Source organism: Rhodamnia argentea, chromosome 5 (assembly GCF_020921035.1).
Source record: "Rhodamnia argentea isolate NSW1041297 chromosome 5, ASM2092103v1, whole genome shotgun sequence".
In the NCBI taxonomy this organism is placed as follows: domain Eukaryota; kingdom Viridiplantae; phylum Streptophyta; class Magnoliopsida; order Myrtales; family Myrtaceae; genus Rhodamnia; species Rhodamnia argentea.
The window spans coordinates 6,304,951-6,328,421 of NC_063154.1; the positions used below are offsets into that span (position 1 = coordinate 6,304,951).

The following is a 23,471-nucleotide window of genomic DNA, read 5'->3' on the forward strand; positions in this document are numbered from 1 at the left end:
TTTCCATTACAACCCTTGCTTGCAAGCAAATGAACACCAAATATAGCAATCGATCACGTCCGGGTTGACCATGTAATTTGGACTGATTGGACTTTTTCTAGGTAGAACTTTTTCCCACCAACTCCACCTCTCACACAATCTTGTAGTTTGGATAAGTTCGCGTAATTTTATTTTATTTTTTTAACCTCAACCTTAGCATATCCTTCCCCTTCATTTTACATCTCAAAGCTCTCAACCGTGTTCAAAGTGGCTCTGTAGGTAAGTTATTAGGTTGATTTCTCTTGCCAATTTTTTTTTTAACAAGTTTTAGATTTATTAAGATTATGCAACATATTCAATAGTTCACTAGAAAAGTTGATCGTCGTTAACGATGTTCAATATCTTTCTCACTCTTCGTTGATGTTAGTCCGACGCTTATATATACACACACACATCATGCATTATCGATACTCGAAGTGTTGATTTTCCGCAAAAGTAATTGCGCACACGTGAGGGCTTAAAAGGCGAAAACTATATGAAAAAAAAAAAGATGGGCCGATTACTATACTTAATGGAAGCAAAAGGAATTCTTTTCAAGTACGGCTCAAATATGTATGATTAAGTTACATGATAAAAGTGCAAGGGGGAGTACGATATAAACACCAACCTACGCAACTTTCGAAATTATGGGTGCGATCATTTCACCAAAAAATTCGCATATTTTTTAAAAGAATGATTACTTATTATCATTTTGAAAAGTTTATCAACAAAAAATGCTCTCATCATCGACCACGATTTATGCCTAATTATTTTCGTGAGAGATAAAAATATTTTTTACTTATTTATTTTTGTATGTGCTACAAGCGATTACATTTCGAAACAAGCACGTCCTAAATGATATCGTTCTACAAAAGCCACCGGTTCAAGGGAAATACCGAGTCCCAGGGCACCATGCATACCAACATTAACAGTTATCCACAAACATGCCCATACATACGCTTGGCAGTTGGCACTATCGTATCTCTACCGTAGAAACCCCCGTATTTATCTCCAAAAAAAAAAGAAGAAGAAGGAAGGTGGAAGGAAACGACGACGTCGTATCGGAAAACGCCGTGCTAGTTTGGACGTCGTAAATAAAGCCCACCCCCCAAACCGTGCTTTAATTTTAGGCCGAACACGAATTGCGAACACGTGTCTCGCTCGCACTGACCTCGAATCGACGGGGAGGGAGGGACCGGACCGGACCGGAAATAATTAGAAAGGGTCAAATCTACGGAAGGACCGAACACCTCCACGTCGTATCGAGAATCGGATTATGACAAAATCTTTCCCTAAAACATTATTAATTAAAGGGCCCCCCCCAAAAAAAAAAGCGTCCGATATTTTAATGTGTGGGGGGGAAAAAAAAGGAAGATTTTATAACGGGCCCACCCCCACGTTTTGGCGTGCGGAATAATCATGTATTATCTTCATTGCTCTTTTTTTTTTTTTTTAAGTGCGCTAAGTTAATTCCTCCTCTTCTTTCATTTCTCTTTCCCTATTCATTCCGTTCGATATTTCTCTCGCTCGCCTAGATGAAATAATGCTTAATAGCTATCGAAATCGAACTTCCCTAGACTCGAATAATATGCCTCTCGTCTTCGACGAATCCTCCTCGTGTGTATATCATAATTTCGATTTTTTTTTTGTTTTTCTGTGTGAGTCGCACCGGGAATCTTAGGATGGATTGAATCGTCCACCGATTTTTTTTTGCCGAAACACGATGCTTCCCTACACACGACGGGTAACTTTAGCGTGCACATACCAGAGCACGGTATCTCCTAGCATGTGCACGAACTCCTTTAGAGTAATTTTCGCTTTTAACCTCGCTTTTCGAAAAAAAAAAATGTATATATTTTTTTTATAATGAAAGAGGTGAAGCCCAAAAGTTACATCAGAACCGGTCTAACGAAACTTGATCAAGCTCGATCTCCTAACAATGAAAGAATCAAACCTCTCGATGGCCTATTTAAAATTAAGGTGTCATAATGATCCAATTTGCTAACCAATCGGCGCACGGGGTTTTCTAACATAAAATTATGCAAAAATTCGACATGCTGGAAATACAATAAAAGCTTATGAATCCGAGAAATGAGCGTCTCACTAAAGTTAATGGATAGATTTTCTGGGGCGGTGAAATAGCGGTTTGAGAGACCACTTCCATAATAAGTTTAAGGATGCCCAAAGAAATAGCTATAGCCGTATATGAATCTTTGAATTTTCTTTTTCTGTCCCAATTTTCCTTTCCAATACGTGTTCACGCGCGCGAGTTGCGACATGATGTTTATTAATCAAGCTATCGAATTACAGACAGATAAATAATAAATAAAGACCATAAGGGCCTTTTTAATTATTTTCCGACCAAAACAGAAAAAAAAAGAGGTAAAAAAAAAGAATAATTAAACAGAGATATATGCGGGTTGGGGGTGGGGTCGGGCCTGCGATCACGTATCTTTCTCACGTACATCATTCTTCACCCTTTCACTTTGACGGCGATCCGTTCTTTTCCTCCTCCTGCTTTTCTTTTTCCCTCTCTCTGTACCCTGCAACTAATGCAGTGACAGGACCAAGCTTTCAGCAAATCGTACTAACCCTAGCTCTCCATCCATCTCTCTCTCTCTCTCTCTCTCCCTCCCTCTCTCCCTCTCTCCAGAGTTATTCTTCGCCCTCTTGCTCGCCGCGTCCCACTCGAGCTCAATCCCGATTCCTCCTCGGATGAAGTAGCCATGGACGACGACGAAGATGGGCCGCCAGGATTGGTGGGCGATTTCGCCGGAGGCTCCAGCTGGCCGCACCTCGGCCCCGACGCAGACAGCGTCTACTTCCTCGGCGCCGGCGCCGAGAGCAACATACTCAGCGAGTTCGGGTGGAGCCTCCACGCCGGCGACGAGCCGCGCCCGCCGCACGACGAGCGCGGAGTGGAGGGCCCCTGTCCCGTCGGCTTCGGGGCCTTCGATTCCGCGGGAGCCCTCCCCGCCGGGGGAGTCGGCTGCGGCGGCGGTCGCTTCGGGAGGTCCGATCCGTCGGCGGCGGGCGGATCGGTCGGGGGGGAGGCGTCGACGTCGAACGCGTCGGACTCGAGCGCGAGCGAGGATCTGCCGGAGAAGTCCGCGAGCTCCGGGGGCAAGCCGCCCGAGACACCGTGAGTTTTGTATCGTAGGGTTTCTAAAAGCTTCGAAATTGGGTTGCGGATGGTTGGGATGGGCCGAGTCGTAATTTACTCCAAATCGAATGGCAAAAGGGGACGAAATAAGAGTCAAAACCAGGGACTGAACGAGTCAGACACACAGAATCGTAATTTGGGTAGTTGTTATCTGTACTCGTTTCTGAAAATCTGCTTGAGAGGGAGTGCAATTCCTTTTGTCCGTACGGCGCGAGAACCAGTCCCCTCAAATCCTCCAAGCTTCACCTCCACCTCCAGCTCGCTCATGCAAATGGGGATGAGCGAGCGAGCGAGCGATGGCCGCCAGTGAGGGCGAGGTAATTTCGTAGGCGCGGAAATATCGCCGGCGGTCCGGTGAATTCGCCAGAATACCGGGGGTGTTTGCTGCATTAATTACGTCCCCGAACGCCGCCGCCATTGCGGCGGGAATGGCGTGCTGCAACCTTTTTTAGCAAAAGAGTCTCTGGCCGCGCCTTTTTCGTTTCCTTCTTTCTTTCTTTGTTACCCCCCAAAAAGTGAATTCTTTTGGTTAGTTCACGCAGTGTCGAAGCGAGGAGGATAATGAAACCACCAGTTTTTAAGGATTTGATTTATTTAGGATGGTCCGTTCGGATTTGATATGTCCGCGACATGTTCCAGCGTTGATTTCTGAGAATCTACTACTGCGACTCGCCCACTTGCCTTCTTTCTTTCCCTTTATATTATTCGAAAAGACATAATACCTTCCTCTCCTTGTTGCAAAGGCCTTCTGGGGTTGTTTTTCCACATGGGCGTGTGCTGAGATCTTTAACAAGTGAACTAGGTTTTCCACAGAGTAATTTTGCGTGGTGGCCATGCTTCTTGACCATCGTGACATCATTTTTTGCATCGAAAAGCTCTTGCTTCGCGCCGGTGTCTTTCGGTTAAAGAGCGTGTGGTGTCCGATACGTCATTCATGTGTGTGATTATTTGCCGTCTCGAATTGCATCTTGCACATTATACTATATTTTTTCTTCACCTCTCTATTTCTCTCATAGCCAGTTTCTACGTTGTAGTAATTCGAATAGGTTTTGGTATTATGATCACGGAGCTGGAAAACTTTCTTAGCTTCCTGTAACCTGCAATGCTGGGAAGATGTTACATTCCCCCCATTGAAATGTTGCGACCCTCGTCGGTCGAACCCTCTTGAGCTGACCTGAGATAGTTTCCCTGTATGGTTCTTCGAGTGATCTCAATCACATCTCTTGCGCCGAGAATTGAAGTCTTCTGTACGACCCTTAGATCCTATTTCCATGTGAAGGTGAGAAATCCTTGAAATTCAGGAGCCTAGATGATGCGAGATCTCTTAAGAATCTCGGGTAAAGGGTGGATCCTATTAAGAGCCAATCCTCTGCTCCTTGCCCACGTTAGTGTTGGAGAGTCAATACGTCCTTGCTTTATTCATGTTGTGAAGAAGGGCTATGCAAGCAAGTCTGAATCCTTTTGATTGAATCTACAAATCCACACTTCACCTAAAATAAGGAAAAGAAAAGTTTACGCTTCTGGTGCATGTGTGTAGGCTGTCTTCCCCCTATTTTCTTGCAGTTGTTCAAATAGATGGATAACATGTCCTCCTTCCAGGAATAAGGTCCGGAGGAAGGGCCAGAAGCGGATCAGGCAGCCGCGCTTCGCATTCATGACAAAGAGCGACATCGACAATCTAGAAGATGGCTACCGCTGGCGGAAATACGGACAAAAGGCCGTGAAGAACAGCCCATTTCCAAGGTATGCTACTTATGCCACTTTGTAACCTCAATGTTTCTTGCTCAAGCTCAGTTTGCGCCAATCATTTGTTCATGATCTCTCTATGTTTGCCATCATTCCCTATGAAACTTCATGGCTTTCTTGTTGTAGTTCGTTTGGTTTCCGAAACGAAATAAGGTGCAAATTGGATGACCATTATGTGAGAGTTCATACTTCTTTAAAAAGCGCCGACAAGCTAATTAAAAATCTCCCCTTGCAGCACCGGTCAAACAATGGGATAGACATTTTGGTAAGAATATGTTTGGAATGGAATAGTTAATTATAACTAATAACAACTAATATTAGTTAGAAATACGAATTACATTTTAATTAGTAGTTAAAAATCAGTATTCTAATAATCCTACATTGATCATTAATTTCTATCCTAGGAAAGTATCATAATCATCCAAGAATAATAGAGAGGCTTTGTGAGATTATTATCCACTAGTTTTTTTTTTTTTTTTCCGAACCCACGAATGGCTGGGACATTGAGAAATATCTAAAAAATATCTTTTTTTGGCCGAATGGTATGTACTTCCAAGGTGCTCATTTTTCCAATTATGGAGCATGGCTAAGTGACCAAACTCACATTCGCCCACAACCGGTCCAAAAGGAGAAGGATCTTCCCCTCTCTAGAGTCAATAATTTCACTTGAGGTGACCAATCTCCGTCTATCATAATTACCAGAAATTTCCACTTTAACCATTTGCGAGTAGCTTAAGTTCTTATTCTATTTTACAATGTGGGTGTTCTTCCTGTTTATCATCTCGGCCAATGCTTGCTTTGTTAGATGATATGTGCAAAAGAAAGAAAAGGAACTTTGAAGAGTCACTCGGAAATCATCTGTTTTTGGTGGTTCAAAGAGAATGAAAGGTGAGAAGGGGAAAGTGAGTTCTTTCAAGCAATCAAGAGGAAGAGATATATTAACTTGGAAATTATTTTTCCTTTTATTCATTTTTCCTCAAAGAGTCATGAGGTTAAAACTAGAGAGAGGATGATTTTACCTTATTTGTTTTCCCTTTGGTGGGAAGAAATACCTTCTTTTTCCTTGTGAATATATTTGGGAATTGCTAGATCGTATCAGTCGTATACTGTTAGCCATTTATGTTTTGAACGAAATCGGTCATGATGAATAGATTATGCAAAGCTCTAATAAGTTTTTCTAAGATGAAGAGATCACCTAACGTGATTTTGGAGATGTGAATTATTCAGTCGATCATGTAAATAATAGGTTAAAAATGCCAATCAAAACTTTCTTCAATGCAAGTGATAAGTGGTACAAAAACATCAATGATGCTGCCTACAATGATAGCATATGCCAATCGGTTCATATGTTGTGATTTTTCGTATTAATAAAGCACAGAGATGAAAACTCGAAATTTGAGAGAAAAATGAAATATTACAAAAAAGGAACTCAAAAGAAATTTGAATTTAGAATTAGATGCCACTTTTATATTCCATTAAAATAGATGAATTGACAATGATTTTTCATATATTCAAAATTATATAGTTGTTATAATGTTGTAAAATAATTAGTATTCTGATTTTCTGTGATATCATCCACAAGATGACTGTTGGTGGTATTAATCTTTAGTTTACTTTACCCAGGGTCAGTGTAAAAATGGTGTGCTGCACGTAAAATTTCACCTTATCAAAGATGATAAGGTGGTCTCTTGTGACGCATGCGCCTGACCAATGTATGAACACAAGGTTGTGTGTTGTTTCTTTGTTTTATCATGTTTTTTTTTTCTTTTGTCGGCATTTTTTTTTTACCATGTTGAAGTTATGCTATATCTGCCTTGGGCTGGAAATGCATGAGAAAAACCAAAGGAGGGACGTAAAAGGGGGGGCAAAATCAAGAGGAGAAAACTAATTTACCCAAAGAAACAGAGGGAGTTGTGTTTTTCTTCTTCTCTATTTGGACTAAGCTATGGAGAATTCCAGATATGAAATTTGCCGAAGTACCACGTGAAAATCTGGCATTTTCATTTTTTGCTCCTGTTTGGGGTGACACAGGAGCTATTATCGGTGCACAAATAGCAGATGCACGGTGAAGAAACGGGTGGAACGCTCCTCTGAAGACCCTACCATTGTGATCACAACGTACGAAGGCCAACACTGCCATCACAGTGCCGGATTTCCCCGAGGCGGACTTGTCATTAGTCGCGAAGCCGGCCTCGTCGGCGGCCGCTTGGCTCCTCTCGCAACCCGTCTCGACCATCCGCCATTTCAGCTTCCTCAAGAAATAAGTCCTCCTCCTGCTCGTCATCCTCCTCCGTGTAACAATTTACGGTCAACCCAATTGCCGAGTACTTCATCCGGAGATTCACGTGCGTTGCAGGTGCATAGCTCGGCGAATGTCGACCAGGGATTGTTAGGGGACATTGTGCCTCCGGGAATGCGTAACCGGTGATGGAAAAGTTAAATATGGTACACTCTAATCCACATTGTCATTTGGTCTATAGATATGTATATCTATTTATATTTGAACGAAAGTTCAAGCTTATTTACCCTCGCGCCATTTGAATTATTATGCGGACCTAATCCCTCGTTTTGATTCAGGAAGTAATTAGCCAGGTGACTAGTAGAAAGAGAAACCGTTAGGCTTTTCTTCGGGAGCATTAAGTCCTCATCTTCTCACGCATTCGTGGACCTCTCTTTAGGGGAACTGCGATTATGTGACTGGAAATGGCATTATCTCTCCCGTGCATATCCTAAACTTTTCGGGATAATTATCTAAGTAGTCATAAATTTATTAAAATCGTTTTAATTCAGTCTTAAAATTTTCTTTTTTGCCAATTCAATCCTAAATTTTTTGCGTTTATCTCAATTCAATATATCTGGTTAATTTTGGCCGGAAATCGCAAATGTGGCATAATTGGCGCTGTCGTGGATAATTTTTAATAATATTTTAATATTTTTTGAATTATTTATTTATTTGTTTTTTTTCCTTTCCTTTCTTTTTTTTTCTTCCCTTCTTCGTCTTCCTCCAGTCGATGAGGTCACGCCTCCCCAAATCCTCTCCTTGGCTAGGCGAGGCTCAACCTCGCCGTCGCTAGGGTCATGCCATAGCCGGGCGCTTGGTTGGGCGAGGTTGCGCCTAGCTAATGGCTGGCATTTGTGAGCTTTGCTAGAAGACTCGACTAGTCGTTGTACCTCAGCGATTGATTGGAGGAAGAAAAAATGGAAAAAAAAAAAAGACTAGGAAAAAATAAATAAAGATTAAGAAAAATAAAAATAAAAAAATTATTAAATATTGATCATGTCAACATCGGTCGCGTCATGTAACGCCGGCTGCGTCACGTCAGCAATTTCTGACGAAAATTGATAGGAAAGGATTGAATTAGAACAATGCAAAATGTTTAGACCTGAATAGGTAAAAAAAAAAGTTATGGCTGAATTAACACAATTACAATAGATTTATGACTTTTTTGGTAATTTTTCATATACTTCCCTATTAGGTGGAGTTGTTTTCCGAATGTAGAGCAAGTTATCGCAAGTGTGGCATATGTGAAACCTTAATTAGGAGATTTTAGATCATAGTTTAGCTAAGCTAGAAGTATTAACTATAGACGGACATATCTAAATATTTTGTAATTCTTGCATTTACGAAAATGCATGCAGTCTCTGAATATCATTCTTTGCTCTAGCCTCTGATCTCATTCAAGGCTAGGTGCATATGAAACCGTACCGTATTATCTTTGTTAAATGGCGAAGCAATGACATAGGATACGTTTGGTTTGGTTTTCCCAAAGGGCTTTGGACCTCTTGTGAAAACTTAAGGTGTTTGATAAATTTTTTGGGACTCCTTTGACCAAATACCGTCCTTGACAAAGTTGAAAGCCAAAGAAGATCCCCACCTGCTTTGGACTTTTAGCACTTTTAGAAGGCCGTTTACTAGGGTTAATAAAATCTTCTTCTTCCAAAACTACCCTTGTCAATTTTTCTTTTTTCGATTTTGCCTTGTAAGAACATTTCTGCTTCTCCACGTAAATTACCGTGAAACTCCATCGAGAGGTGCGAGGCCGGTCAACAGTTTCCGACGGCCATGGGCAGTCATGAGACCCAAGCGAGGGCTGCCTGGGGTCGCGCCACCTTCGAGAGGGGCCGCTTAGGGTCACGTGAGCCTCGCGACCCCTTGCGGATATCGTGTGACCACAGGGGGCCCTCACGGGGGCTTGTTGAGGGCCGCCACTGGTCGAGGTTGTGCGACCTTTGACGACGGCTGCCTGCGACAGCTAAGGGTTTTTCAAATGCAATTTAAACAAAAGTTGCTTTACAATGGATGTTTTAGTTACAATTTAACAAATGCAATTTGCATTTCAAAAACCCTCTTTTCAACTTAAAGTCCTTTGTAGTTTCTCAAAGGCTTTCTCCTAAAGCGAACCAAATGCAGCCTATAGTCCGGCTAGTGTTAAGTGTTAGCTATGAGAAAAAAATGTGTAAATTTGCATCAGGTTGAAGTTTAAGTGGGACTGTGGGATGGATCTTATATCGATCTTTGACAGAAGAAAATCGATGTCGAATCATTCAAAGATCTCTCTCTCTCTCTCTCTCTCTCTCTCTCTCTCAAATATATGTATGGTGATTTCTTAATGTAATTATTGCAATCCCGATGATCAAAGCACCTGCAATTTGCTCACATTTTCCTCTCTGTTTATCCATCGCATACACAGCCAGTATCCACCTTCCAGCAGCTAGAGTACGTGTACACACAAGGCTAGGGAGGGCATGACAGATCCCCCATACCGAAAAGTTTCAGGTAAGATAACTAAAATCACCATCACCATCGCCATCGCCATCGCCATCGCCATCGCCATCACCTCTCCAAGTTGAATCGCACGTTAATATGCATTCCGTAATCAAGCGATAAAGTAACGAGACACTAGATAAAAAGAGGGGTCCCCACCAGACATAATGACGATGGAACGGTTGGGCTTGGGTGGGTCATTGTCCCCTTCGACCACAAATTGCTGCCACTATCGCCATATTCCCGCATGAAGGTGCATGCACCAGTCGACCAAGAACTCCTCCCAGTTGACTCGTAATAATAATATTAACAATCATTATTACTTGATGTTATTGTTCCCTTTATGTGTTTTAGGGTCCTTGATTACTGCCGTTGTTACGTGCTTTCTCTCCTTTTCGGTTCCCTCGACTGTTCTCTCGCTTTCTTCTCCTCAATCATGACTCGCGAGAACGGTCATTGACCGGGCGTCATTGATTCGCGTTCGCCCGAACGAATCAAGACGTCGGTCGGTCGGTCTATCGCTTCGCTTTTAACCACAGATCATTATACGTAGACATGCATGGTTCGTCCAGTTTTGTTTAGGGCTTACCGATTTGACCTGGCTAATGCTCCTGTGTGTTTTCTCTGTGAGCAAAAACGTGCAAGTCGATCGTTTGACCCACTTTTTTTTTTTGTTGCTTTTATGGTTTTTCTGTTTGTCTTATCATTTCTTCTTTGGCGAATGACACTTGTGATGCGATGGACTCAACATAGACGACGACGCCCAGCCCCCCCACCAATAATCTTCTTCAAGATGTGGGGTCTCGTATGCGCATCTGGGTCCTCCACGCGAGCTCTCTGCTCTCGACCTCTCTTAATCTATTCCCTGCAAATTTTCGTGGAGGCCCCCCACGGACTCTGCGGGTCGCACGTCATATCGCCATTGAAAGGTCTCTTCCGAGCTCCCCACCAAATAGGGCTATGGGTTTCAGGGTGAGCGGTTCTCATTAGGAAAACCTGCAAGCACGTGCTAATTCAAGTTTTGATTTTGAAATGGTTTTGCAATGGCTGCCGCGACACCACGAGCGGGACATCATCGGAGAGCATTGAAAATCCCCCATAAGAGCAAACAAGAACAGCGTTCACGGATTAGTTTTAGATGCTAGCAAGAGCACACAATTCATACAAATGGTAACCGGATGCTAGGGAAATTCGTAGGGGCGAAAGAAAGTACTTAACTGTGATCGATGAACTTCTTAGCCTGGACGATGTCGTTAGAGGAGAGGACGGAGGCCAAAATGCGCTTGTATTGTTCGATCATCTGCCTGTGGTCTGCGATTGACGAAGTGCTTGCTAGGGCTCCCTCCATCTCCACGCACCTAACCTCTCTCTCTCGGAGTCTCGTCGATTTGAGTCCCTGAGCTGCCATCGAAGAACTGAAAACCTTAACTTCGGGGAGTCTGAGCGAGACTACAAGAGGGAGGCGAGGCTGGCTATGAGGGAGGGCTGGAGGCAAGCCCGTGACTGTGAGAGGCGAAGCGAACGACGGACGGAGATTAGGATTTCTTTCTATTTCGACTTTGAGGACCGACTAGCAAAGTAAAAGGCTTGAGTCTGGTCCAAGACGGATGGGTGGGTGGGCAGTTCCACACCTGAAACCTTAAAATTGGAATCGGGAACTGTTAGTTCTAGACCGATTCAAGGCGATTCGGGCAGCTCCAAGTTCTTTTGTACACCTCTACCACCAAGCCATTCCCTTTTCTTGAGAACAGTGACACAAATGATCCCTGAACGTGGAATAAAAGTGCAATGTCATCCATAGATGATTTTTATAAAATTAAAACGTGTTTGATAACTGCACAAAATTTTTTGACAAAAAAAAAAAATTGCAAAATTTTTTTGTTTTTGAATAGAAACGCATTTGATAACCGCATAAAATTTCGGTTCTCGGGAAAAATCAAGTGGCGAGAATTCTTTCTTTCTTTTTTAATTTTCATTTTTTTAAAATTTTTAATAAATTTCAAATTTTTTAATTTTTTTAATCTTTAAATTTTTCCAAGTTTTTTTTAAATTTTTTAATTCCCCACATTTTTTATTATTATTATTATTTTCATTTTATTTTTATTTTTTAATTCCCCTCCCTTTTCTAATATTTTTTAAATTGTTAAACTTTAAAGCTTATTTTTAAATTTAATTTAAAAAATTATTTTTTAGTAAATTTTTAAATCTAATTTTAAATTTTTTTAAAGTGAAGAAGTCCATGTGGACTTTATTCTTTTTTGTGATTTTCAAAACTAACTTTTTTTTCAAAATCAACTTTTTTTTTATTGTTGTTTTTACTCCAAAACTGTTTTCAGGAACGTAATTCTAATCAGAATCATTTACGTTATCAAACATGTTTTTCATCCTTTAAAAAAAAAAATAGAATCAGAAAATCAGAATCGTTGCCAAACATATCCTTAATTTATCCAAAATGATCCTTGGATATTTTATAAATGTCCAAACTAGTCCCTAAACTATATGGAAATAACCAATATTATTCTTTCATTTTCATATAGTGTAGGAATTAGTTCGGACATTTATCAAAAGTTCAGTAACTAATTAGTAAATTAAAGTTTAGAGACGATATTACATATTTGTTAAAGTTCAAAAATCATATCGAATAAATTAAAAATTCAGATATTAGAATATAACGTCAGAATTTAGGGCCGTCGAGTCATTTTCGCTCGAATTAACGCCGATTGACTTTTCCGCTTAACCGAAAGCGACGACACTTGATTGCAATGGAGCGCCGCGTTATTTGATTCGGAGCACACGACCAATCGCCATCGAAGGGATGTAGATAGAAAGCCGTTTGACTTTTTCCTTTATTGGCCCATCAGATGAATAACTTGCATCCTTTCTAGTCAATCTTTTTATTTTTTTTGGGGGGGTTGGACAAGTTCGCGTTGCATCGAGATTGTGTCTTGCGGAGAATTTCGAAGAGAAATCGGTTCTTGAAAACTTTTGTTGGCGATGTTTCTTTTCAACCGGTCTACTTAGAAAGATTTCAAGATGCATTACAATCACCTGAATTCATCGTAGTGCAACGTAAGGTGATATGATCTAACTACTACGAAACATTGGGTCCACGTGTAAACTCGTCTTGTCTATTTTCTCACCGGCTTTCTGACGCTTTTTTCTTCTTTTGTGGTCGGGAAACAATGCAAAGATGCATCGCATGCATATTGCATGGTTGTATACAAGAGGAAAATATTTTCTATCATCTTTCTTCCCTCCACTCGTTCACATTCTTTTTTTTAAATTTTTTTTTTCGAGTTTCTTTTACTTTTTTTACTTTTTTTTTTTTTTTCTCTCTTGGTCACCTTGGCCAGCGACGGCCGGCAACTAGCCATAGGCGAGGCACGAGCTCAACCACCGAATTTTGGCGAGCTTGAGCCTCGTTGCCCAATCGCCATGGCCGATTGCCAGCCGAAGAAGAAAGGAAGAAGAAAAAAAAAAGTAAAAGAGAAAAAATATAAAATTTTAAAAAATAATTAATAAAAATAATTAAAAGGTGTATATGGTAGAAATTGCTTTTTTGCCAAATGGCGGGAAATATTTTCCAATTCGCTTTCAAGTTTCAGCCAAACGGCGAAAAATATCTCATTTTCCTGAAAAACGGCTTCTTGGAAAACATTTTTCAGAAACGTCATGTTTTTCGCGAAATTAACGGAGCCTAAATATTTGAAACCACTTTAATTTTTGAATTTTGTATTATCACAAGCTAGTTTTCGTAAAATATTAGAGTCGAGGAAATCATATGGACATGTAGTGTTATCTTGGATTTTCATGTCTTTCAAAAAACCACAATTAATATCTTTCTCCTGGGAAAATAAAAAGGACCATTTTTTGACGAATTAAACAAAGAAGCCATGGCTAATCACCGGGAATTTGCCTCAGTGGCCTCTTTTCTCACTTGGGAACGGGGAGGTGGGGGGTTTGAATCCCTACCTTTGGGGGGGAATTGGGGTAGGGATGCGTGAGGAGGGAGTTGGATTTCTCAACCTGCGCACATCGATGTCTTGTAAAATAGAATAGAATAGGATCAAACAAAAAAAACAAAGAACAAAGAAGCCACCGCTAATTTAGCCGGTTACGACAGGTCGAAAGCGCGCGAGAAAAAGAAGATAACGGAAAGAATTGCTCTTCCTCCAAAAGTCGACATTGAGAATCTTGAGATCCTGAAAGTTGCTCATGAGCGTGAAGTCAGATCGAAGCCTTGCGGAACTCTAATTCAAGAGGATAATGCTCTTTCTCATCCTTGTGATGAACTAAGGAACGTGTGATCCCGTAACTGGGATGCTCCTCGTCGCTTGTGATTGACTGCCGCATATAAGAAAACTCTGCAAGTTTCTGATTTCATCAAGGCGCTGAAACGAATTGATGGTCGGAAAAGGTCGGCACGGGTGGTCTAGTGAACGCCGCTTTGATCGTGGTGGTCGTGGCTCTGTGCGTCGCGAGCTCTGCCGCAAGCCGAGGCTGATGGAGTTAATCAGCACATGCCACGTACTATGTTGACATGAAAGCAGCCGAAACGATGAGTAAGTCTTAGGTAGTTTCATCGTCCGACTAAACGCGGGATATCATAAGCTTTTCTGGGCAAATTTGTTTTTCGGTCCAAGTTCGCAAGACGACAGGGTTGTCGTGAATGGATGTCGATCGAACACTCTCGCACTCGATTCGACTGGCGCCGCATATCATCGTAACACGCCTAGCATGTTCTTTTTCCATAGGAATGCAGTCGTCGGGTTAGACAGCTTGCAGCATGTCCAATATTAACCTGTATCTCAGTGCTTGGGTCATCCCACTACGACATGTAAAATGCAGAGGGAAGCTGTGGCTATGGGAACACCATGGAAAGTGGGTTATGGCCTTGAGACAGCAGCTCTAAGCACAGCCCTCTTCCATGGTGGCCTCACTTGTGGAGCCTGCTACGAGATCAAGTGCCACAACTCTCCAAGGTGGTGCCTCGACAGCACCATTCGTGTCACGGCCACCAATCTTTGCCCTCCTGGCCACCGATCCGTACACAACTGGTGCAACCTGCCCAATCAGCACTTTGACTTCTCACAGCCCATGTTCGGCAAAATCGCCATCTATGAGGCGGGTGTTGTCCCCATCCTATCCTGCCGAGCACTATGGGTCAGGTCAGGAGGCATCAGGTACGAGATCAAGGGGAAATTGGATTGGATTATTGTCCTGGTGTCCAATGCGGGAGAAGCCGGCGATGTCAAGAAGGTTAAGGTCAAGGGTTCGGGATCCGAGTGGATATCGATGGCCCAGAACTGGGGCCAGAACTGGCGATGCTCGGTGCAGTTGGTCGGACAAAACCTGTCATTTTGAGTTACTACTAGCGATGGTAAGATGGTCCAATCGGATAATGTCGCGCCAACCGACTGGAAATTTGGTCTTACCAATGAGGGCAAACAATTTTGACTAATTACGGAAAGCCTTCGGCACCAATGCCATCTATGATCTCCTAGCGACTTGAGTCGGAGCAAGCTGTTTATCGATTTTCAGATTGTAACAAGTAAAGGCCCATCGCGAGAGCAGGCGAAAAGGGTATGTAGAATAATAAAGCAATCCTTTTTAATTCGATCTATTGAAAGAGTAATAAGTGAACGGCATTATGCAAGGAAATCCAGAAGCTTTCATATTCTACATATGGAACACGAACTACAATTTCTTCTTTTTGCTTTTCAAACACAAACAAGTGTAGAATTTATTGAGATACAAGAATGTGGTGTAATGAAATCATGTGTCTCCACAGAGAAAGAAGAAAACAAATGCAGCTTTTTCTTCATCTTCATTGATTTGTTTAGGCAGACTTCAAGAAGTTCTTGAACCACTGAACAGAGTCTTTGGGGTATCTCTTCAGATTGTCATTGTAATCCACAAAGTAAAGGCCGAACCTCGAAGTGTATCCTGCCGTCCACTCCCAGTTATCCAACAGAGACCACGCGAAGTACCCTTTCACGTTGCACCCGTCTTCTCTGATTCGGTATCAAATCAAAATGTTAGACAGAATGACATAGAAAGATCTCGGTTTCGACTGAATTAATCGAAAGAAAAGCGCATGGAACTATAGTGACGCACTTGATGGAGGCCAACAAGTTTGTGAGATAGTCATTGTGATACTTGATCCTCTTCTGATCCTTGAGAGCATCTTTGATGTTGATTAGTGGGGGGTTCGGGTCATCCATTCCTGCAAAGACCCAGTTAAAACAGACTAAAGCAACAGATTTGAACAATCGTTTATTCTTCAGCAAGTCATGACTACATGAAGAAGACCTTCAACTTCAATGAAGATATTACAGAAAGAAAGCATCTGTCTGCTAGTTGCCCTTTCATCATTTCGGCTTGAGGGACTTACCATTTTCGGTAATAATAACCAGTGGGTTCCCATACTTTGTCTTGATGTAGTTCATTAAACTTCTCATCCCCTGAGGTACTATGTACAACCATATGGAATTTGCCTGCAAATTGACGTACGCATAATAGTTGTAGTCGGAAGAACGATTAAAGAGAGAGAAATCATGCTTCATTAAGAATACATCGCAAGCGATCGTTTGGAATATTACATTTAGTTCTTAATTTTCTTTGCTTTAATCAAATTGAAAGTTTCTTTACTGTACTGTGAGCTGACATACCCTGTCTCCAATTGGATTGAAAATCCCATCTTTAAAAGCTGAAAACAGCAGCAAACATAACTTAGTACACCAAACGCCCCAAACAACCAGAACTTCCAGATACACTAAGAAAGAATGCTTACGCAGAGTGATGGCCCCGGAGTCCGAGAGGGAGTCATTAAGTAGATGTCCGATTGTATTCGACGTATCATTGCTGCCGTAGTATGTAGTATAGTGATTGATACCAACAAAATCCAAAGACCCCTTTAGAAGAGCAGATTCGGAACTGGAAAATGCAGGTAAGCGGCTTCCCACCCTACTTCTCATGGAGCTCGGATAATCTCCAAACATCAAAGGGTCGATAAACCTGCGATTACCATGAAAAACGAACAGTACATAGACGCCCGATATTTTACTCGCATAGTTCATATTTACGATGTTTTCATGCTCTCAGCACATCTTGCGAGCACACACTCATTTCCTAAATTTCTTAAGTCTGGCAAGTGTCTATGGTTTATTACCAGCCTAACTGAAAATCTTGGGCTCTCTGAGTTGCTTCGATGTCATCGGTTGAATTTGTTCTCGGTACAAACCACATCACATCAAAGGATAAACCAATTGATCCTTGCTGCTTTTGCTGCACAGGACAATTAAACATCCTAGTAAGTTGAAGTTTGAATGTAACATTCTGAAAGCCTAAGTAGCCAATGTATAACTTGGCATGTTAGCATTCAATAAACAAGATGAGCGCTTATGTTGATACGGACCTGGTACTTCTTTCTATACACATCAGCGGCAGTGGCATGTGAGAGCAGAATGTTGTGCGCAACAATGTAAGGCTCGGTTGCGGAGTTCCCAGCCCTGCAGAAGAGGTGAAGAAGGATGGAGCAACGGCCTGGTGCTTGGAGCCCGACATCGTATCCTTGTATTGCCACAGTGTGCGGCTCGTTGAAGGTGATCCAGTGCTTCACTCTGTCCCCGAATTTCTGAAAGCAGGTCTCGGCATATGTTGCAAAATCCTTTCTGCAGAAGCAGTACCATTGAACAAAAGTCAACCTCTAGGCTCTATTCATCTTCAAAGTGCCTTTAGTTGGTAATACAAATATGTTCATCACATGAAGTAGAAAACTTTGCTACTCACATGATCCGTCGGTCGAGCCATCCGTTGTACTCGTCTTCCAGGGCTTGCGGGAGATCCCAGTGAAACAGAGTCACGTACGGTTCGATCCCTGCTCTTGCAGCATTATTAGAGAGGCGACCGCTCTACTTAATTCTTGGATCAATTCTATGCATGCGATGACCATACCCATCTAATATGCTGTGCTTAAAATCAGAGTCTTTCCCTTCTTCTGCTTTTTGCCATTACAGTGAAGGACATGCATCCATTTTACATGAATGTAAGTTTTAAGTACAACACTGGGACGGCATACGGGTGAATTTTTCATGCAGGATGATGCCAACGACTTTGGTCGGAAAAGGGCAAAAAAACCATCTTATGTCGAACTCTTGCCTCTGCTCAAATCGAATAGGAAAGTCATGATAAAACAGTGCTTTTGCTCGTGATCGTGCTCGTATTTAGGACACATCGCATGCTTACCGTTAGCCAACAACGCGTCAATGAGCTTATTATAGTGGTCAACTCCTGCCTGATTGATCACGCCACTTCCATCTAACCCGGCAGAAGCCAAAAAACATCAGTCGGCCAAAACTCAAGAGAAACGAGGTAAAATTGGTGATCATCACAACTTCAAAGTTACCAAAAGCATGCGTAGGCTAAGTCTTACTAGGAAAGATGCGAGACCAAGCGATGGAGAACCTGTAGGCGTCCATCCCCATGTCCTTCATGAGCTGAATATCTTCCTGAATCAAAGTGATCAAAGCACAGAAAAGGAAACGAAAAACAGGTGAGTTTCTTTTGCAGCGCGAGGGAAATCGGCGGAAACGGGCTCCGCTTCTCCTGTTAGCTTGCTCGTGATTGTGATCAATTTAAGCTGTGATCCATACGAACGCTAAACGAAGAACTGATGTGATGCTCAGTTAAAAGGGTAGTATCAGCTTGCAAAGCCAACGTGATCTTCAACTGGTATTGAAGTTTGGGGTTCAGCGTCTATGATTGTTCTTGCTCATGAAAAATGCGTTTTTTGACACAGGTTTTCAAAGAGAGGCTTACATTGAATCGGTGGTATTGATCCACGGCGATATCCGCGTTGCTACCATCAATTATTTTACCTGCAGACATGGACGAGATTCATGAATTATGTACGCAGGTACACAGACTGTGGCACTAAGGTTGTCCTGTTTGGTTAGCCGTGAACCAAATATGGCTCAAGGATCTTAACTTGAGGAAACACTCATATAGCAACTGTTTCAAATTACTTTTGCCAGGAGGAAAAGTACCCGAAAAGAAGTCCTAAATATATTGCATTGGCACCAATTCAGTCATAAACATTTCAATTTGACCGATTTATTAGCCTAAATCTTTTCGCATTGGTACCAATCTAATCTATAGTGCCAATTTAGGCTGGAAATGGCTGACGTGGACGTGGACTGTCCTACGTGGCACGGCTAATGCAATAAATAAATTTTTTAATTCTTTTTTTCTTTTTTTTCCCCTCTCATTTTGGCCGGTGATGGCTGCGACCTTCGACCGCCAAAATGAAAGGAAAACATATAAGAAAGACAAAAGCAAAAAATAATTAATTGAATAAACAGAAGAACAGAAAAGAAGAAACACTCAAAAAAATTCAAAATATTTAGGACTAATAAATCGTTCTAACTGAAAGGTTTACGACTGAATTTGTACCGATGTAATATGTTTAGGACTTTCTTCGGTAGTTTTCCCGCATCATAACTGTTCGGACTAAATTACAATAAAACGAGGGCCCAAAAAAAACAAAAACAAAAACAAAGAGAAGAAGAAGAATTGCCCTGACATTACCAAATTGATGCGAGAACGTATCCCAAACCGATGGTCCCCTTCCGTCCTCTTTTACAGCTCCTTCATACTAAATAGGAAAACGAACTTGCATCAATCAAAGCTATTCAAATATCAAACTTTCCACGAAAATACCTTTGAAAGTGCTACCAAAGAAATAAAAATGAAAAAGAATAATTAGAATCATTAATAATTTTTTTTTTTTGCTGCATAATCCTTAATATTAAGATAAAAAACAAAATATGAAACATCAATCCTAGGTTGCACGTTCAGTGTTCGTTTGGGGAACAAGAGACTAAGAATCCACCAAGTCTTCACAATGTCAACGATTATGTTTTCGGAGCACTACTAGGTTCACATTAAATTTTCTCCCCCAGCGACCCAACAACCTGTGTCCTGCTCGTTACGATGAAAGAACGTGGAATCTCCCATCCTGCTTTTTAATTTGATTAGCGAATCATAACGGGTGCTCCACACATTCCATCTCTTTTTCTAATCTACTAATCTAAAATTTTCAAGATCTCAAAATCTAGTAAAGATATCGAAATTGGGTTTCGCGTGATCAGAGAAAATTCTTCACTCCTTTTTTTTTTTCCGTTCTCAAGGCAATAAATTCGGATAAGATCGATCGATCGGTCGATGACGATGAGTGCATAATCAAGCACAGGACTCGATCGCTTCTAATTTCGTCCACCCCGCCCCCCGAGCGGCCCAAACATTTAACTTTTAAATAATTCGTAATTCATGAATCAAAATGTATACATATAGGAATGAACGGATGGATTTAAGTCTACCTAGCAATAATGCATATGGAGAATATAGATAAAGCCGCTTGACGAAGAGAATATAGACAAAGAATGGCTGAGAGGGTATCTTAGGATACAACATTATACTTTAATAATACATAATTAGTGTGATTTTCCGATAAATGAATGACTCCACTTTTGGTCTAACGGAACGCGCAAGGTAATGTCGTCGCCCCGGATTCCCGCCACTATCCCGACCCGTTTCACGCGTGACTCGACCCGTTTCTGTCCTGTCGCCCAACTTTTTTAGTCCCCAAACCACAAAATGCCCTCGGGGCTCGCTTTGTCCCTTCATGTCAAAATATCAAAAGCTAAAGCTACGACACGAACCCATCGCTTTCGCCGGAAAACCCAAAGGACGGAGTGATCGACTGGATTTAAACTTTACCACAAGACATTCCGCTGCCGGAAAAAAGAGGTTCGACATGAATCTCCGAGCAGAGATTTTCGAGGAGAGAGAGAGAGAGAGAGAGGAAGGACCTGGAAAGCAGCGGAGGCAGTGCCAAAGACGAAACCTTTGGGGAAACTGGAGCGGCTGATGGGGTCGGCGCAGCATGCATGGACAAGGAGGAGTCCCGTAAGCAACCCCGCCATCGTTACCGAAGCTGCCATTCGAGGACAATTCATCGCCCGCGGCGCCGTCCTGTGTTTTTTTTTTTTTTTTCTGGCTAATCACGGGTGATAAGTGTGATTTGTCAGTCGTCAACAAGAAGAGGAAGAATGAGAGAGGAGGGGAAGAGCTGGAAGATATGGAAGGAAGGAAGGAACGATTGGGTTTCGTGAATGTAAACTCTGCAAGGATCAAGGCAAATGATCCGGACTTTATAAGAGAGGGAGAGGGAGAGGGAGAGGGAAAGAGAGTGTGTGGCGGGCAAGGTTAAATGGCCAGATCCAAGAAGTGGGGTTGGAGAGAGAGAGAGAGAGAGAGAGATTGGCTTTGTGTTGTGTAGCGCTGTGGTGGAGAATTGAAAAGGTGGTGCGGGTGCGGCTTTGAGCTTTCAGTTCACACCCCACCCCCCTCTTTTGCTTTTGGGATCATGAGAAAAAGGGTATGCACTCTTTGACTCGATATATAATATGGTCCCGAAACTTTTAGTTTATTCAGTATGGTCACTAAATTTTAGCATAATATTTAATATGATTTATGAACTTTTCATTTGTCAATGTGATTTCTAAACTTTTGGTACATGTTCAATATAGTCTCTGAACTACATGAATATGTTGAACTTTAGTCATTTCATTAATTTAAGGTCGTGGACAATATTGAATATCTTTTAGATGATTTAGAGATTAAATTAAACATATACAAAAAGTTCATGGACCGCATTAAACAAATTAAAAAGCTCATGGACCGTGTTGGATGTCGGGATAAAGTTCAAGGATCATATCGAACAAATGAAAAGTTTCGAGACTACATCGCGTATTAGGCTAAAGTCCGGAGACTATTATTATCATATTTTTTCTACTCTTTTTTTCTTTATACGAAAAAATAGAAAGAGGAAAATGTATATCGGCCCAAAAGTAGGAAAAAGATAAAAGAAAAGGAATGGAAAAAGTCATGCAATACATCAGATTTGCCTTGTTTCTTTGCTTTTGCTTTCTTGGGGGCGTCTCTTGCAGCATCTAGGAACCAACATAGTAGCCTCCATCCACAGCCCCCGACCTCTTGGCTGCCGATAATCCCTTGTTCTTTGGATCTGTCTCCCTCGTTATCCTCTAAAGACTACATCCATCTTTTCTTCTTGGCTTTACATGCACAAATCTCTTCCCCATGCCGACCTTGGCATTTGCTTCTGTTACTTCCATTTTGGTTTCCAGAAAAAGTTATGGGCAAAGCCTTATTTGGAGTGTCGGATACTTTGGATGGAAGTTTTGGCGACGGTCAGATCGGCAGTGCAGTCCGCTGGCGTTGCTCTCCCATTTCGCGGGATGTTCGTGGCGGCCCTATAGCTACGAGGAGCGTGAGCTTGGGTCCGTGGCCGACATTCACACACGGAAGACTTTGTTGGCGTAGGATGACTTTGATGAACCAGTTTGTGAGACTTGGAGTGACCACTGATAACTGTTCTAATAACTTAAGTTGTTAGATGAATATGTGATTTAATATGTAATTGGTCGACCATTCTCTCTCACGTTTAGTTTGGCCTTTTTGCCCAGTACTAATTATGGGCACATCTAATTAGAGAGGCAAATGGGATCTGAAAAGGTTTGAGTGCAAGACCTCCTACTCTGATACCATATAAGATTTGATGTGATGGTGTGGAGCGTGGAGTCGGTGGTCAGCTACCAACAGATGGTTAATTCGATAGTCAGCTACCAACAGATGGTTCTCTCAATGACTCTTGTTTGCAAAGCGAGGTTCATGATCGAGTTGGTGCGCCTTGGGATGGGAGGAGAAAGAGCCGATCTTGCATAAACTATAGTAGCAAAAAGTAAAAGAAAGTAAAGAAAGGAATCGACCGGTTATATAGTTTGAAATCATACTGAATCCAAACTCATGTACGACTCAATCTAACCTCTCCAACATTATCCAAATTGCGCATTTTGTTCAATTGATTGAGAAAATCTACAAAAAAAAAAAATCTCATGCATTTATCAAGATCTTCATAGTAGACGACGAGAAATCGCACAAAGACATTATTTTTTCGACAAAGCTTTTATCAATCGAGTACATGGAACGAAATGAGAGGCGGCCTAAGCAACATCCCATTTGACAGATGCTAGCCACACGTGTGATGTCTTTCTCTCGTGCGGTTGCATTTCCTTTTAAGGTAGACCAACCATGATTCGTCTCCAATGGTTCATTGCTTTTGATTCATTCCCAATCCAATACAATTTCGGCTTGAACAATGTTTGACTTGTCTTAGTAGAATGTGAGAAGAAGTAGGTCATCTTGTTCCTATCCTAATGGATGTACTTAGAAATTGAGTGTACAACAACCCTTTTTACTATAAAAGCTCAGGTTATGAGAGTACGCCGAGGAATATATTCATATCCTAACACTTTCCTTCACGCTAAGGCTAATTCGACGATGAAGGCCTCGAGCAGGCAAAGCCAATGCGCGTCGGTGAGACAATTTTATTGAAAACCATTACGAATGATGAAAGGAAAACCCATTAATGGGTGAAGTAAGGAAGGAAGGAAACGAAGTCGAGAGCTTCGTCTCTGGTACCGATGTGAAATTAAATGTCGGTCACCATTTGCTCTAAAAGCCGAAGATATTATAGAGTTTCGGCGAAACATATTGATGTCTTAACACATGAGTAAGAGAACGTGGTTCGATGAAAGTTAATGTGAATGTGACTTAAGACAATTTTTACTTGAAATGGGAAAATGGCACCAAAAGTAATATAACTTTCATATGGCTCACTTTGGTGCCGTAACTTTT

The 23,471-nt window shown here is 41.6% G+C and overlaps 3 protein-coding genes across 5 annotated transcripts; 2 read left to right on the forward strand and 1 right to left on the reverse strand.

Moving 5' to 3' along the window:
* The first annotated feature begins 2,527 nt into the window (after positions 1-2,527).
* On the forward strand, positions 2,528-7,486 carry LOC115754102 (probable WRKY transcription factor 57). 2 transcript variants are annotated; one of them, XM_048279560.1, is made up of 3 exons: positions 2,528-3,160; positions 4,781-4,924; positions 6,726-6,934. In XM_048279560.1, exons 1-3 carry the CDS (start codon positions 2,745-2,747, stop codon positions 6,781-6,783), a joined length of 618 nt encoding a protein of 205 aa, XP_048135517.1. In that variant the 5' UTR covers positions 2,528-2,744; the 3' UTR covers positions 6,784-6,934. The 2 variants fall into 2 exon arrangements, with proteins under 2 accessions (XP_048135517.1, XP_030548894.2); XM_030693034.2 differs by lacking the exon at positions 6,726-6,934 and adding an exon at positions 6,959-7,486 and having other exon boundaries at positions 2,530-3,160.
* Positions 7,487-14,534: 7,048 nt separating this feature from the next.
* Positions 14,535-15,484, forward strand: LOC115753671 (expansin-A23-like). Its single transcript, XM_048279381.1, has one exon. The coding sequence runs from the start codon at positions 14,535-14,537 to the stop codon at positions 15,054-15,056; it is 522 nt and encodes a 173-aa protein (XP_048135338.1). The 3' UTR covers positions 15,057-15,484.
* Positions 15,281-20,863, reverse strand: LOC115753773 (beta-glucosidase 40). 2 transcript variants are annotated; one of them, XM_030692577.2, is made up of 13 exons: positions 20,762-20,863; positions 20,564-20,719; positions 19,281-19,347; positions 18,513-18,571; positions 18,127-18,202; positions 17,940-18,011; positions 17,484-17,571; positions 17,110-17,365; positions 16,864-16,979; positions 16,364-16,709; positions 16,087-16,189; positions 15,810-15,918; positions 15,281-15,706 (listed from the first exon to the last, which is right to left on the reverse strand). In XM_030692577.2, exons 2-13 carry the CDS (start codon positions 20,708-20,710, stop codon positions 15,532-15,534), a joined length of 1,614 nt encoding a protein of 537 aa, XP_030548437.1. In that variant the 5' UTR covers positions 20,711-20,719; positions 20,762-20,863; the 3' UTR covers positions 15,281-15,531. The 2 variants fall into 2 exon arrangements, with proteins under 2 accessions (XP_030548437.1, XP_048135337.1); XM_048279380.1 differs by having other exon boundaries at positions 16,364-16,401; positions 16,486-16,709; positions 20,564-20,851.
* Between the last annotated feature and the right edge of the window lie 2,608 nt (positions 20,864-23,471).

Bases quoted from the DNA above. Each gene is read 5' to 3' on its own strand.
- LOC115754102 (XM_030693034.2), top strand. From the start codon at position 2,745: ATGGACGACGACGAAGATGGGCCGCCAGGATTGGTGGGCGATTTCGCC. The intron at 3,161-4,780 runs GTGAGTTTTGTA...TCCTCCTTCCAG, and splicing joins GGCAAGCCGCCCGAGACACC to GAATAAGGTCCGGAGGAAGG. The intron at 4,925-6,958 runs GTATGCTACTTA...GGGGTGACACAG, and splicing joins AAGAACAGCCCATTTCCAAG to GAGCTATTATCGGTGCACAA.
- LOC115753671 (XM_048279381.1), top strand. From the start codon at position 14,535: ATGCAGAGGGAAGCTGTGGCTATGGGAACACCATGGAAAGTGGGTTAT.
- LOC115753773 (XM_030692577.2), bottom strand. From the start codon at position 20,710: ATGAATTGTCCTCGAATGGCAGCTTCGGTAACGATGGCGGGGTTGCTT. The intron at 18,572-19,280 runs GTAATGTCAGGG...CCATGTCTGCAG, and splicing joins TACGTTCTCGCATCAATTTG to GTAAAATAATTGATGGTAGC. The intron at 18,012-18,126 runs GTAAGACTTAGC...CTGCCGGGTTAG, and splicing joins TTGGTCTCGCATCTTTCCTA to ATGGAAGTGGCGTGATCAAT.